The 17,187-nt window shown below is 40.2% G+C and overlaps 1 protein-coding gene across 1 annotated transcript in view; it reads left to right on the top strand.

Moving 5' to 3' along the window:
* Positions 1-17,187, top strand: part of sv2a (synaptic vesicle glycoprotein 2A) — an 85,001-nt gene that overhangs the window by 35,129 nt on the left and 32,685 nt on the right. The window contains exon 2 of the mRNA XM_041792470.1: positions 2,669-3,463. Within this exon, the coding sequence (XP_041648404.1) occupies positions 2,854-3,463 (610 nt within the window). The 5' untranslated portion in view covers positions 2,669-2,853. The remainder of the gene's footprint in view (positions 1-2,668; positions 3,464-17,187) is intronic.

Raw genomic sequence — 17,187 nt, 5'->3', positions numbered from 1 at the left:
CTCTGCCCTTTCGCAAACGCTGTCTATTAAAGGTTTTCCAGATGGATGTGTAAAACAGATCTATCTGGCATGTCAGGTTGGCTATAGAGGCAGGTTTTATCAGACCTGGACCACATTTCTTTATTGAAAGAAGAACAAAGAACCACTGTGAAATTTTTTCTTGGTAGAAAAGATGTTCTTGCTCTTTGTCTGACCAGCTTATGCAAAAGTTAAATTTTTCTTTTGGCTCCACTGATAGAGAGCAACGGTAACAGCTGCCCATCAAGCTCACATTTTGTAGTTTACTCATAGGGGTGGTGCATGCCCTCTATATCATATGTTTCATTGTTCTGATTGGGCTTTAATGAATGTGAAAGTTCTTCCAATTATCAAGGTTCTGCTCTTCCTGGACACCGCCCATCAGCTGTTGCCCAGATGGATGTGGAATATGTCTCATTCTTGAATTGGGAGACTGTATTGTTGGGAAGCTCATGGATTAAAAATGTGAAACAACGGTATAATTTTATTTTATTTTTTTTTGACTGTGTATACTTGTGAAAACTAAATTTCAAAATTACAGTATTGAAGATACAAAATTCAGAAGTTTTGCAATGAATATCTACATTAATTACAAAAATGACCATTCCTATGTTTTATATTTATGTTTTATTGAGGTCTTAAAGTACCACAGATATTTCCTAAACATTTCAAAGACAGAAATTCACATTTATTTAAGCTTAACAGGATGTATCTAGCCATGGTGGCTGCTGTAGGTTGCAAGTTTAATTGCTCAGACTCCCCTCATATGAAAACCCCACACTCCACAGTTCCAGCTGTTTAACTCTGCCTACCTCTGCTGCCTCCTCGTCAATACTGCTTCTTGTTTTGAATTGAGGAATCTGTTCAATAAACGGGTTCCTCATAAGGGAACTGATGTTTTGTTTTCACTCACGACTTTCTCATAATGAATGAGAAATCAACTCAAATTGCACTTCCAAAAATTGCAGCCCCAGAATGTGCATGTGCATGATATTATCAGCCAAATGTCAGTGTCATTAGCTTTAAAGTAAAGTGAAAATTTCTGATGATATTTACAGCCGATTTATTGGCTGTAAATATCAGCAATAGATATCACATATTGAACTTATATATTGGCAAAATGTAAAAGTGTTTGCCTAGTCAAGGAGGTCCACTGTGAGACCTGATCATCTTTAATGAAGCCCAAGCCCCAAACACAAAACAACTACCAGACTATTCCACTACCCCCCCCAAAGCCGTCCTCAAAATGCCCTGTGTGAGCAGATTGTGCATCTTAATTCAGAACCTGTAGATACAGATTATTCACTTGTATGCTTTGTGTATAATAAAGCTCAAATGGGAACAATTCATAGCATGTCAGCAGCTCACAAAGCACACATACTAATGATGTTCTCCCTGCTGAGACTGTTTGGTATTAGTAGTGGAGCAGGCTTTCTCTTGGCGCAGCATGTTGTCATCAGTGAGACAAACAAGGGCAGCATCACAGTGACAGAAAAGAGCAGGGCAGCCTGCTGATAGGGTCATGATGGCTCTTTTTGTGCTGTTTTCTGTTTTTCTCCTCGACCCTTGTCTGCCCTTTTCTTTTTGATCTCTTAAAAAATGATTATGCCTTATAACAGGGACTAATAAATAAAAAGTAGTGATCAAAGGAGAGTGTTTGTGAGAGCAGACAGAGGGAATACTTACAGTATGGACATGTAAAAAGATTATTTAAAAGGTGCTGAGATGTAGAGTAGACATTTACAATATCTATTGTACATTATCCTCCAAGATGTACAGATATGCCTGTCTTTTTTGAATGGGGCCTATGCAGATGTTTAAATACAGTGTAGCCAGACACCAGTACAGTGTTACAATTACATCACTTCTTCTTGCTAATACTTGTAGTGGGGGGCAGGGGGGGTTGGGAACCACTGCCATAGATCATACAGATAAAAAAAAAGGGGTAGTAGTAAAATCATTACACTATTATAAAAATTGACTTTATCACATTATTCGTCACATTATCTATCACATTATAGAGAATCATTCTGCCTATTTTTAAGAGTTTGAATTAAGAATGCCCTTACTCTTAATGATCTTTGTCTTTTATTACCCATTCATGTTTCACAAATACCGCCTTATGTCTAGAAACCAGAATGAAACGTCCTCTGTGTCAATAAAAGTCAGGTTTTTACATGAGTTCACAGACTGTAATCATGAGTGTCCTCGGTTGGAGTCTGTGTGTACTTTGACCCATACTACAGCACACTGCAGCCCTGCTTAATTACACGTCTGTGTCACAGTAGGAGTCATCATAAGTCGTCTCTGCGGCGTGCCACTGTAAATGCCATGCTGTGATTTGTGCTGAGCTGAGGAGAGTGCTATGAGATAACTGCTGTTCAGTCAATACAGGCCACTGAGCTTCCTCACTCAGATGTCAGACCCTTAAAGCTGTCATGTCCTTTTTCTCGGCCATTAGTGCTGAGCCAGATAGAGCGTCCTGCAAATGGCAGCATCGAAGTGAGAGCCAATGGTCCTTTGTAATTCAGAAGAAATTGGCCCTGATGTAAATCTTTAACAAATGTGCTTACAATGGATGTTTCTTCCTCACTAGCTGTCAGTGTGATGAATTGTCCTAACGTGCAGACCTTCTTCTTTTTCTCCTCAGGATTTGGTGTCCGAGCTCACGCTGGCCAGAGATCAGCAGCAGCAGCAGCAGAGCAGAGGAGCAGGGAGCTGTCCGTGGTGCTGAATTCACCAGCTAACAGAGATCCCCATTGCACACTCATGTGCTTGGGCCGCTCCTGATAGCTCCCATTCCTAGCAGCGACTGACCACCTCCCCAAACCCAAGATGGATGACGATGGAAGATACAGAGATGGCCGCCAGGATTTCATCCGTGGCGCTAAAGACATTGCCAAAGTGGCTAAAAAACAGGTCGGCAAGAAGGTGGGGCGTGGCGTGGACAGAATGGCCGACGAGTACAGCAAACGCTCCTACAAACGCTTCGAAGAGGAGGATGATGATGACGACTATGCAGGTGTGCCAAGTAACGATGGCGGATATTACCGCAATGACAGCCGAGCCAATGATGAGGAAGGCCACAGCGACTCCACTGAAGGACATGATGAAGATGATGAGATCTATGAGGGCGAGTACCAGGGAATCCCAAGGGCTGACTCAGGTAAAGCTGGCAGTATGGATGGGGTGACAGCGGCGCAGGCACAACAGTTCAGGGATCTGTCGGCCTACGAAGGCGAGAGGAGGAAAGACCAGGAGGAACTGGCCCAGCAGTACGAGACCATCCTGCAGGAGTGTGGCCATGGGAAGTTCCAGTGGACACTCTACTTTGTCCTCGGGCTGGCGTTGATGGCAGATGGCGTGGAGATCTTTGTGGTTGGCTTCGTGCTGCCCTTTGCAGAGAAGGACATGTGTCTATCTGAGCCAAACAAGGGCATGCTGGGTAAGATTTCCTGATTTCATTCCAGTGCCTTCAAGTAAATGCTCTTACAACCCAGTGCATGTCTGGAGGTCAGGGTAGCTACACGCTGTGGATGTTGTCCTGCAAACACTCCTGTTTCTCAGAGATGTGTAAACTAAAGAAACATTTAGGTATAAAGACAGGAAGAGTCACCAGGACTGTAGTACATAACTTAAGTTCAATATTTATATAGATATGTAGTTTTTTGAGCTGATACAGTATGGTCACTTTGTTATTTATGCAGCTTCTTTTCTGGCTGACAAGCTTAGCTACTGAAAAGTCCAAGGACAGCAATGCATTGTGGGTCTCTGTAGTAAAACGCCTGTTCCATACTGAAACCTTCTGGCTAATCTATTTTACATATGCAGATTGCTCACTTATGCAAAATTACGTGATAATTTGGAACATTTTCAGTGAAACCCCAAATTTAATAGCTTTGGTTTCAGACACAGATTACGTCCTATAGACCAGCTTGGAATATTATGTTAATACGCGCCCCTCCAAAAGTGTTGGAGCAATGAGGCCAGTTCCTTTATTTTTGCTGTAGACTGAAATAATTTGGGTTTGACATCAAAACATGACTAAGACACAAGAGATCAGCATTTCAGCTTTTATTTACAGATATTAACATCTGGATCTGATAGCAACTTTTGTTTAAACCCACCTATTCTTGATGTGAGCAAAAGTATTGGAACATATGAATGACAGGTGCGTTTTGTTGCCTAGGTGTGTCCTATTACATTGATTATTTGAACAATAACAGAGTTGAATGTCTATGCTGAGTTTCAGATTTGGGTTTTGGCTGTGCAGACTGCATTTACAGTTAGAGATACAACCAACATAAAAACCAAAGAGCTGTCTATGGGTGAAAAACAAGCCATTGTGAAGCTGAGAGAAGATGGAAAATCAATCAGAGCCATTGCACAAACATCAGCCATGATGCCAGTAGCAAAATGAACTCAGAAGTCTACGCAAACATTTTGTCTGCCAGTTTAGAGAAAGATTCAACCAATCTGACCGGGAGATCAAAACACACTGCCAAAACAACAAAGGAGTTCATCAGGGGCAAGAAATTGAAGATTTTCAACTGGCCAAGCCAACCCTATAGAGCAGGGTGTCCATGTTTTTTCCATTGAGGGCCACATACAGAAATATATATAAGGACATTGGGGCCACTTTGATATCCACAGGACAAGGTATATGTCCTTGGTTAAGTCAGAAGCAGAATAAAGGAGGAGCTGGGGTGGAGGAGGGTTTCAAGAGCAGCATATAGAGAGAGCAGCAGAGTGTGACCTGGCAAGAGCAGTTTAAGGAAGCATGAGAGTGATTTTCCAATAGCGTGCTTAGAGGGCTTTCGTTAGATCATCTGACTAGAGCAGAGCTTAACGCTAAAATGCTAAAAGCTTATTTAATGGCTGACAAGGAAAATAGACAATCATTCCAGGTTTTCAGGGGGCGCTGTTTGGTCTTAGCTGCCCCTGACTTCGCCCCTGGAATATTATTGGTACTGCTATTTGCTGCTGAAACTCAATATTCAAATGTGGGCCGTTCTTCATTTTATTTCTAGAATTTGGGCTGCATTTGGACCCCGTGCCATAGTTTGGACACCCCTGCTAGAGCATGCATTTTACCTGCTAAAGAGGAAACTGAAGGGAATAAACAAACAACAGCTGAAAGAGGCTGCGGTGAAAGCCTGGAAAAGCATCACAAAAGAAGAATGCAAAAGTTTAGTGATTTAAGTGGGTCACAGGCTGGATGCAGTTATTGCAAGAAAAGGATTCGCAACTAAATATCAAGTCTTATTCACTTTTATCTATTTTCAGTCTATCTGTTCCAATACTTTTGCTCACCTAAAAATTTGGTGTTCCCTTACAAACAGTGCTATCTCCTAAGTTGTGTATCAGATCCAGATGTAAATACCTGGGAAAAAAAGCCTGGCTTATATTCTCCTTTTGATGTCAAACCTAAATGTTATCAGTCCACAGCAAAAATATAGGAACCCACCTCACTGTTGGAATACATTTTGGAAGTTTGTAGATGCGTAAATCTGCTTTAACAGCTTCAGTAGAGGTAAGCCTCACACCCCTCCTAAGATCTCTATCACTCCCCAAGGAGGTCCGGAACCCCTGTTGGGATTCAGAAGTCTAGTGCAAAGCCAGAGTGTGATACTAACAGACCTAATGCCTAGTTCCTATAAATCACTGTGCTAGAGCCCAATAGGAGCCACATTTACACAACAGAGCAGAATGAAGATTCAGGAGAACATAAAGGCAGACCGCTTGTGTGTTTATACCCAGTGGCTTTGTGTTGGTAATGAGTGAGCTCAAATGTAATAGATAGCGGTTGATTGGTTGAAAAAGTAAAAAGATGAGGAGGATATGCAGCACAGCCAAAGGTGAGTGGTTTAAAAGCATTGTTAAGGAGGGAATTTATGAGCCCCAATTAACTATAATAAAAGCCTCTATAAAACAGGCATTAGACACATAACAACACATGGGAGGACACAATAAACACATGAATCTTCTGCATTCTCAACACTCCTCCTGGCCACTGAACTACTGTTTTTCCACTCATCTACTGTCTTTGCGTCTGTTCTTTTCATCTCAGTGAGTTTATGTGTCCGCCTCACATTTTATCTCTGTCTTATCTTGGCAGTTACCTCTGCAGCTTATTCCCCAGTAATTGCTTCTCTACAGCCTTGTTGGCAAAGGAACCACAGCTATTTAACATTCAACTGCCCGTGTAGCCCGAGAACAGCCGGGGAATTTTAATCGAACTCTCTGCCAAACCAAACACAATGTTCTTCATTATAGTTCAGCTGTTTTGTCGTTGCTCTGTTTGTGTGAGGGGGTGTGAAATGACTGTGGCCATAGTGTTTTGTGATTTGTCTTCCTTCTGTTTACCTCCTTACATTTAAAGCCGTTTCTGGGTTTCTTTATGCTGTGAGTGGGCAAACACCTCATGATCATTTCCTCTCTGTAAGGTCAGTCAGCGTCCAAACCCTCGCCATCTGTCATCGTCGGCCCGGCAGGATGCTGAGCAGGGGCCAGAGTCTTCTTTAGTATAAACTTTAAACAAGCAGTTGAAAGACCTTTCCCATACAGACACTCAGAGATATTTTTCTTTACTCTAGTGGATGATACAGTAGAAAATATGGTCTAGGGGTGTCCCTGGTTTAGGATGTACATAGTTGAGTTCTATGCAACTAATCAACGAATCATTAAATATCCTTTTTTTGCACTTATTATTAAGTTAAACCATGTTATCAAACACTTTATCTCTTAGACTCTGAATAATAGTTTATTCCATGATAGGATGTGATCCCCTTACATTTTTAGTTGTAGGGGAATTAGAAAGATTCTGCAGCTCCAATGGTGAAGTCAACCATGCCAAATTTATCTAAGCACATCATATAGAATAGTTGAAAGTGCCGAGGATATTTTCTGAATTGCATTTAGAGTATTTATAAGTTGGCAGTTTTACAAACTAGGCTGTGAGCCATGATTTATTTGGAGAAAAAAGGCAAATGTAAAACTGGCCATTGAACACCGTTTTATGGCTGGCATGGATGGATCCTTGTTTCATGTGTTTGAATGTGAAACTGGCAGTTGAATGAGGCTTTTTTTTGGGTTGCCCATGGCGTTTCTTGTCCTGCTTCTTTTTGAGTCGATTTGTGAAAAATACATGTGAAGTATAACTGATATTTTTCACACTCATTCTTTTGAGGGGACCTTAACATTTTTTGTCTGTGAAGCATATTCCTTTTGAAATTTTAATATAGAAAGGAAAAACAGCCCATGAAATCAAAAAGGATAGCAATAACAGTCCATTTTAGGACTGAACTAATAACACCAGAGCTGTGCATTAATTCAGAGACTGTGCATTTACATTTACAGGGTTTTCTATTCTTGCTGCTCGTTTATTGAGGCCACTCCTGACCAGACAGAATATCTATGAATCATTAGAAATATAAGGAATATTGGAAATTTCCTTATCAGTAGTATTTATGATAGGTGTTTGTTATTTGTCTTTTATTGTCTTTTACTTGCACTTTTTTCCCACAAGAGTGGCGTATGATTGATTGGCGTATGATTTTTTTTTGGACATCTGTGCAATGACAATGAAGTTATTCAATTCGGTAACCAGAGTTAGCTATATCCTTTATAAAAGACAATAATAAATTAGAATTGCGGCAGAAATTTAAAGATTAACTCCAATTTTGCTTGAGTTTGTAAGACCTTTGTGGTCATTAAGCTCCTTTCACAAGTGTCTTGAACAATAAACACCAAAAAAATCTAAAGATAGCCTGGCTGCAAACCACCTCTCTCAGAAGCCTTCTCTGCAGACCTCTGCTGTCCGACACCACCACTATCAGAATGGAAATGCATGTTAAAACTTTTAAAATAAAATCAGATTGCACTTCAGGTTAGGACACCCAAAGCTAAAAGTGAAAAACATGACCCGCAACACCTACCCTACAAAGCAGTTATGTAGCAAAATAAACTATGTGCTTACAGAAAAAATATGCTTGTCCTCCATGAAAATACTCTAAAACAGCCTACATAGCTTGAGCTAAAGCTAACAAAGCTACACTAGTTATGATACCTCATGCTGTGTTTACTAAAGCAAACATAGCTATGTTAGCTTACATAGTGAAAGCTAATTGGTACATTTGCTAAAGCTAACAATGCTAAAGCTATTGTCGCTTCATTATGTAGCTATAGCATAGCAATGTTAGCTTTAGCTAAAGCAAGAAAAGGGAAATACTTTGTACTGGCAAAATACATCTGTAAGAGGAGAGTCTGAGATCTGTGATCTGCAGCCAGACTTTTCTTAAAAACTTCTTAAGGTGACTTATCAAACGTTATCCACCTTCTGTTACTAACCCTATCCCCTCACCTTGCACATTTGATGGTTTGGCCAGATTCCAGATTCTGTCATCAGTCAGATCCATCATTCAAAGCTCCAATCTGAAACAACTGTGCCCAGTTTGAGAACATACGGACCAGTCAGCGTCATTTGAGAATGAGGTTTAGTTGTACTTCAAGCAGGTAAACAACAGCAAACAACTCAGTGGTGAGCTCAGATGTAGGGATAGTGTAGTGGCACTTTTCCTCAGAACTGTACAGCATTTCTTTGTTGAGAGAAGAGCAAAAAACCACACCGAAAGCTTTTCTCTGTGGAAAAGACGTCTCCTCCTCACCAACCTTGGCTATGTCTCTTTAAAATACAACTGAGTTCCTTCTCCCACATCCCTATCTTCCACGCAGGTGGCCAGGGAAGCACACAGCTGCACACGAGTACAGCTGTGTGCTTCCATGGCTGTGGGTGCTAATACCAGGTGAGGTGCAGGTGTTTTAATAATGACTCCTCTAACATCACAGTGAATTAAGATACTGAATGGACCATCAGATTGCATGTTTTTAGACACATTAGGACATAAAAAAAGGGCTGGCATGGCTTATTATGACATTTTGTGGGTCAATAGATACTCCAGAAACCCAAATATATGTGTGAAAATACCAGATATTCCATGATAAATCCCCTTTAATTCATGTGGACATTTTTCTAGCCACTTTAAGCAGCAGCTTGGCTCACAGGACCTTCGTATGTCCTTTTTAGGAGCTTGTTTTATTGAAAACTACATGTAAAAATGGTATAATCTTTACACCACTATAGATCTCAAAACATAAGAATCAGTACTTATGTTCTGTTGATATGCATTCTCCAATAACTGATGTCAAAAAGCTAACATTATTTTAAAATTTATGGCAGAGTTGAATTAATTTATGTAATTTCTATGAATAGGATGAGATTACATAAATTCTCTTGACTTGACAGTGTTTCTGTTGAACTGTTGAACCCATGGATGAACAAGGATTGATGACTCCCTGCAGATAGGGAAGCCTGATTACTGATTGTCTGTGGTGTTTAAGTGAACATCATGTATTCATCATTAATGCTGGCTGAAAGGTTATCATTGACTAACAGTAATGGTTACATCTGCCACAGCGCAGCCTTAACTATCATTATGCTTGCCAAACTTATTCAGATTGATCCTTTTTAAAGGTTATATACAGCAAAGAAAGTTTAGATTCATATTTTGTTCTGTAACCTTTAAATCAGACAGCCTTTCTGATAAAGAACAGCTTGTTCTTTTTCAGCACTGCTGTCTGCTGATGGTCAGTGATTTGCAGTGCTGCATCAGTGGGAGATTGTTTCCTTTCCTATGTCTTCATTTTTATGTCTACATGTTTTCTGATATCTAAGATCATTTAAAAGTTAATTTTCAATTCAGTGGTCATGCAGGATTAACTTGTAGTTTTTGAGATGTATAGGAAAACATACACACTGCAAAAAGTCACATTTTTGAAAGTATGATTGTAAAATTTCACATTTCACTTATTAAAAGCTGCGTTCTCTTGACAATTTCAAAGTAGCATCTTTTTTAAGGTGTAAAAGGAAATTGTAAGGCCTGAAATGCTTGGAATACGTTCAAAATTTCCAAAGGGGTGAGAAAAACCCAATAGAGCTTCTTGAAATAAGATGAACTAACATGTTCAGATAAAGACATTTCATTTTAAGGGACTGAGCATGTGAACTTTTCTCACCCTGCTCAGAGCTTTTATGCCACTGCACTGCTGGTAACTTAAAGGGATACTTCAACATTTTGGCAAATTCGCCCATTGCCATAATTCCTATAGTCTTAGTAATAGGTTTGTTTCCTTTAGTTGTCAGTGCAAGCTGTTTCTAGACCTGGGGGGACCATTAAACCCGCTGCACTGCTAACGCTATGTTAGCAGATGGTATTTTTTGCTTTCCCTCATCAAACTCATCAAATACATAATCCAACAACTCCAAAACGCTCTTGTGGACAAGTTGTGACCTGTACATTCACCATGCTATGAAATAATCATGAAACTTTACGAGAAGGAGATGTTTTAAAGTTAAATGCAAAGCCGGAATTACACACCAGAGATGGCTGCTGCACTGTGTCACTCCGCCCAGTGGTTTACTCAAGAAATAGTTCCGAGTATTTGCTTCATGTGTCATAATGTTACATAATTATATGTTATTATTTCATAGCGTGGTGAATGAGTCGGTCACAACTTGTCCACGAGAGCGTTTTGGAGTTGTTGAATTGTGTATTTGATGAGCTTGATGAGGGAAAGCAAAAAACACCGTCTGCTGACATAGTGCTTGCTGTGCAGCTGGTATATAGGTCCCCCCAGATGTAGAAACAGCTTGCACCAACAGCTAAAGGAAACAAACCTATTACTAAGACTATAGGAATTATAGCAATGGGCGGTTTTGCCAAAATGTTGAAGTATCCCTTTAAGCCTGAGGCATGACATTTTCTTTAGTCCAGGCCATTCTTGAGACAAAATACCTCATGACTGCTCTGGGGGATTTTCTTCCAACCTACAAAATGTCCACTCTGACTCATGGAAAACTGATTAGGTTTTAGAGGTCAGAGGTCAAGGTCATTTGGCCTCATGGTCAACACTTTCCTATAAGGTTTCTGCAAGTTACACTACCACAGGAATCTGCTCAGCCCTCAATTAGTGCTTCATGAGTCACATATGAGCAAAAAAAAAAAATTTAGATTCAGTTCACTTTTAACTGCAGTGTGAACGTAGCCTATGACTCATATCTGATAATTTTATATCAGACTCAGGTCAGTGTCATATGCAGTTCTAAATCAGATACATATCAGATCTTTTGGAATTTGACTGCAGTGTGAACAGCTAAACAAAAAAACATCAAACCTGTGAAAAGATCAGGATTGAGCATAAAGGCCTGCAGTGTTAACGTAGCCAAAGTTAATCTCATTTCACAAAAACAGCATATGCCTATAATCATCAAAGATGCCAGTGTTAATCGATCAGGTCACGATGGCTTAAATATTTGCAGATCAAGAACATATCACTATAAACTCAACCTTTAATATCTTATGTCAGCAGTTGTTTTGCTCTATCAACATGTCAGCTGTTTCATGCCTTTGGAAGTGATTCTGCTTCATCAGTAACCTTCAAATTTTGCACTGACTCAATATTTCACTGATTAGATTTTGGTGCTCCATGGTCATGGTGCTCATGTGCGTCCCATGCTTATGAAAGCAATATCTTAAGAATGCTTTGAGATGGTTTCTTCAAACTTCCACATATTCCACTTTTTCTTAAGGATGAACTATCTAGATTAGGGTGGTCAAAGGTCAAAGTCACTTGCTCTCATGTTCAGCCTTTATAACATTTGTACCACAGAACAGTGCATACATTTGCAGTGCATACATGCAGTATTCCATTTTATTATTATTATTATTATTATTAAGCTATCTCTACTACATTTGGCATGCATTCAACCCTCTAATTGGTTACTGGGTTATGTGATTTTTATAGTGGTCCATGCACAAGAAAAGGTCAGTTGCAATGCTGAAATGTTCAGTGACTGACCTATATGAGGTTAAATGTGTCTGCTTACACATCCATAAAATGATGCATGTGTCTGATCCAGTGATAGGGAAACATTAACGCTATTGCAGGAGATCTAGTGTTGCTGACATCCTCTTGTCGCTCTGTTGATTAAATGGTCATGTTTTTTTAACTCTACAAACAAATATCTGCATAATTGGCACCTAAGAATAAGATCTGGTTTGATAAAAGAGCAGCAACAGGAAGAAATCAGCTCATTTTTCAGAGATAAAATTGTAGAGACAAGTGCATGTACTGCAACAAAATTAGAGCAGATATAATTCTTACAAATTCAAATAATGTATAGTCTCTGAAAATGTTCCTCTTATAATATCTTTCAAGTAAATATCCCTTACTTAGCACCCATAACGTATCTCTTTTTTGTTTCCTGGCTGGGGTTGTGCTTCACCTGGGGGAGCCAGTAGGGAGACACTATCATCCCCAACTCCCTCCCCCTCTCTCTTTCGGTTACGCAACACCCCTGACTCATGCTAGAGAGCCTCCTTTGCTCACGCCTCTCTGCATCCCATGATTCCTAGTGTCCTCAACCCCACCCCCACCCAGTCTTCACTCTCTTCTCCCCCCTGCATACGTGTGAGTGGTAATCGGCTGCAGAATATTAACTCCCCCTGCAGCAGAGAGCATCGAGACGTACAAAGAAAGAGATTCAGAGACTAAGACACAAAACCCCCTAATTTCCTCAAAAATTTGGGATTTCTATATTGACTCCCAGCATTTTTAGGCCTTTCTACAACCCATGTTTATCACATTTTTCAAGCAGCATAAAAACATACTTGGATAAAGACATCAAAACTAGACTAAGACTTTAAAAATGAGAGCTGAGATTCCCATGGTGCAGGGTTATTTTGCTCTGTATGAGGAGACACTTTCACATACAGCAGAGAGCCACAAAGTGGTTGTCATTGATTTGTCCTTGCTGTGAAGCTGCAGAGGTTGTATCTGCATGCAGGGTTGGTTTTACCATGATGTGAGGAAGAAGCTGAGGGTTTTCTTTGCCACTCCGGAAGAAAGATTTCAAGAAAAGTGCTGCATAAGCCCTTTGAATGTCAAGTGTATTTCACACTGTTGAGCCGTCCTCTCCTGCTGTGACGGAGCAGATGAAGAGTAAATATCTGATAAACCTACGGCATGCATAGCCCTCTGTGCATAAATATTCAGGTGTTTTCAGCTGCCTTTATGTTTGATATTCATCTGGCAATGGCAGTTGCAGTTATTGCAAGCTTCATGTTAAATTCTTCTCTAAAACTCAGCATCTTACTGAGTTTATTTTACTAATTTCTTGTCAAAAAATATCTCAGAACATTCAGTCTAAGTCACATTCACCTGGTAAGTCCAGGTACCTTGATTGTAGACTTTAAAAGTAAAAATAATAAAGCTTATAAGCAATAGGATGATAGATTTACTTAGGCTCATGTTTTCTACGGGCATCCTATTTCCCTTACTGGTGTGTGCCACACTCTGCTATGGTGTGCTTGAGGTGTTGTCAGCAGAGCTTGCTTCTATTTGCATAGAGATCGACCTAAGTAAATAAACAACAAATCAACCTCAGAAATGCAATGAAACATGCTGCATGTTAACCTGACACACCAGATGGATTTGTTTCACACGTCCATCTGGGAAAGCTTCAATAGGAAACATTTGAGAAAAGGCAGAGGCTTTGAAAAAACTCGGAGTGTTCCTATGAACATTCCTATGTTCTCTTGTGATGTTGTGTTCCAACTGCGCTTCATTGCACTGCACTTTATGGAACAGATCCAGCGGGTGAAGGCACACTCCATTGGTTGGAGAAGAACTGGGAGAGTGGCCCTGTGGAAACTGTAGGTAAAGGGCCCTGTAATGTTATTGTTGTAGTTTGAGTCAAGCTCAGACCAAAGGTTTGTACCTAGCTTTGACAGGCTGCTTTTGAAAGCCTGTTAGTTGCAATGGGGGTAGATGTACCATCTCCATTGCAACCCTCTATTCTCCATTTTCAACATCCACTTCTCATTCCTGTCTTTCAGCTACATATGCCCTCAATATGAATGTGGACAGCCATTGCAAGCAGCTGACTATTTGCAACATCATAACTACCGTGTGAAGCTGACTTCCTCCTCTGATTGGCTGTTAAAGCATATCCAGGCACCCACCCCACTTCCACTAATCCAGGGCTGGGTTGAGCGGCAGGTTGAGCAAGTCAACCCAGACATCCTTTTCCCTGGGGACACTCTCCATCTCCATCTAGAGGGGATCCTTAGGCATTCCCAGACCATGATATATAACCCCACTAGCAAAGTCTGGGTCCTACCTGAGGTCTCCTCCTAGCTGGACATGCCCAGAAAACCTTCAAAGGGAGGCATCCTGATCAGATGATTAACTCATGTTGAAACACACGACATGCTTTATGTTCTAAAACCAGCTGTTTGTAACCTGACAAAATGAATCTCAGTTAGCCTTTTTCGAGCTGCAGCATTTCAGTTCACACAGCTGCAGCTGTCCTTCGGGATGTCCCATTGTGGGCAAATCTTTGGTCTGAAATGGACTTTAAATTCATTTTAACATTTATGATAATTATAGTAAATGTAAGGCTGATATTAAAGGGATATTTCAGTATTTTTTAAGTTGAGCCATATGAGGTACCTAGCAGTAGTAGTGGTATTAGCCTCCAGTGTTTTAAGTGAGCATTGCTCCTTTTAGGAATCGTTGGTTGTACCAGCAAAGGAGCTAGGCTATACAGCGTACAGGTGGGTACAGTTTCTCTGCAGAATTTTTCAGGTTTTTGTTAAAAATGGGCCAGAAAACAATGTTGGCTCAAATGTACGCACTACTGAAAACTTTTGAAGAATTTTATTTCTTACCCAGAAAGCCTCTGTGATTTTGTCACTATTTTGCAATGTAAGCTTTGGCTACTGGCTGTGTGCTACTGCATTGCAAAATAGTGATGCTAATATGACTCAACTTAAAAAATACTGAAATGTCCATTAAACAGTTTTGGCAGTTGGATCCGCATTAGCAGGCTGTCTGCAGCAGTGATTCAGTGGAAACTCTGAGAAAAGGTAGCTCTCATTTCAAGTTTGAAATGAACGAGTAATTTTGTCTGCTGCACTTGTAGCTCTTTGCAGTTATCACAGCCTTGGCTTATTTGAAAAATTTGATATTTGGTGTTTCTCTAGAGTTGTCTGGTGAATGTTGCTTTAAGGTGTAAATATTTTTAATGAGACAAATAGTCAGTAAAATCTGAGTCTTTGCAGTCTGTCTTATTCAGCACAGTTATTCCTGAGGCTGAAATTAATGCTGGTGTATGATTCTGTCTCCTTGGCCTTTAATGAACACTGAATATGTATGAAGGATGCAGGAATACAGAGGCTATAGAGAGCAGATGAAGAAATACCTGGTTCTTATCTGTGTTTTCTCTCTGCTCCTGTGGGAGATGCTGGCAGGAGAAAAAATTGTTTGCAAACCAGGTTAGATGCTGCGGCCTGCTGATATAATTAGCTGTTTCTGTCAACAAAGACTTAGTAAACATTATTTTAAACCAAAATGAGTGTCAGTGGGGATTAAGGAGGCATATATTAATATTCAGCCTGTATCTTAAGACAAATATGCAAGTTATCAGGCAACAGATGGTCTAATTTTATTCACCCCGTGGGCAATATTGTTCACATTGAATTTCAAACATGGAATGGGGACTTAAAGGCTCTGAACTCAGGTATTAGTATTCGATCAGTTATGCTGAGTAATGCTACAATAATTAAAATTTTTTAGCACATTTTCATTTTTATGTAAACTCAGTCTTATTCAGAGTAGGCACCAATAATATAAACCTAGATTACCCACACTGGGCAACACACATAACTGCCTGTTAATAGATTAATTTAAATACAAAACAAGACAGATATTGAAGCTCTCATTTCTCTTCCTGCTCTGCAGTAGCAGTGATGTGAATGTGCAAACCTTTAAAAAATGGATTAGAGGGACTCTGAATATGAGCCAATCAGAGCCTTATCACAGGAGGCAATTACCAATCAGCTTTTTTTTTTTTTTTTTTTTTTTTTTTTTAAGATTTAGTTTTGGGCCTTTTCATACCTTTATTTGATAGAGGAAGGACAGTGGGTAGACTTGGAAACAGGGAAGAGAGTGGGGAGAGACATGCAGTAAAGGGCCACAGGCTGGATTCGAACCCGGTGCGCCCGTACATTGGTAGCACCTTAAACCACTCAACCATCTGCGCTCCCACCAATCAGCTTTTTTTCCATTATTTTTCCCAGTCTTTGAAGGGTGTGATAAAGAAGAGGGTGGGTGACTTTGAGAAAACTGTCAGAGAGCTTAATTTGAAGTCATGTCGAGCATACTCTAACATATGAACATGCTTTTTCTTCTTAGAACTGTCAGAGGAAAACCACAGTTATCAGTGAGGGAGAGGAGCATGGTGCATCCTTAGTATACTGAACCTTTGGAAAATGCTCTTGTACCCTTCTTTAGATGATAATATCTACACCCAAAAGGTTCTGGAGAACAAGATTATAATCACATGATCACATGGTCTAAACCCACAAATGTTGGTTGAGTAGCAGTCTCCAAAATATAAATCAACTGAATGTCATCAGCACCGATATTATTTGTTGGTTAAACTGATTTCAGTGAATGGAGGCATCTCACAGGAGAAGCTGTTTCAGGTCGAACTGTCACCATTGACAGAGCAATGCTTGACTTCAGTCAGCACAGGCATGTGGATGTTAACCTTCAAAGACCGAAAGCTGGTGGTATTAGCACTTCAGAGAAACAGGCTAGCCCAGTGCTTGGCTGTGTGACTTGTGCTTGTGTTTTCTTAACTTAAGATGAATTAGAATAGTTTATATTCTCCTGCCGTTTTCAAGTCCAGCCACAAATTCTCTATTGGACTGAGGACTGGGCTTTGACTCTGCCTCTACAGAACATTCACCTAGTTGTCTTTAAACAATTTCTGTGTAGCTTCACTGTATGCTTCTGGTCATTGTCTTGCTGGAGGTTAATTCTTCTCCTAAGTCACAGTTCTCTTGCAGACTGGATAAGATTTTCCTCCAGGATTTTCCTATTTTTTGCTATTTACCATTACAAGCCTTCCATGGCCGGTTGCTGAGAAGCATCCCCACAGCATGATGCTGCCACGGGTGATGTGCATAGTGTCTTGTCTGATGGCCAAAAAAGCACCGTTTTGGTCTCATCAGACCAAAGCACTTTCTTCCACTTGACCATGGA

This window comes from Cheilinus undulatus, linkage group 8, assembly GCF_018320785.1.
Source record: "Cheilinus undulatus linkage group 8, ASM1832078v1, whole genome shotgun sequence".
Lineage (NCBI taxonomy): Eukaryota > Metazoa > Chordata > Actinopteri > Labriformes > Labridae > Cheilinus > Cheilinus undulatus.
This window is presented reverse-complemented; position numbering and strand designations above follow the sequence as displayed.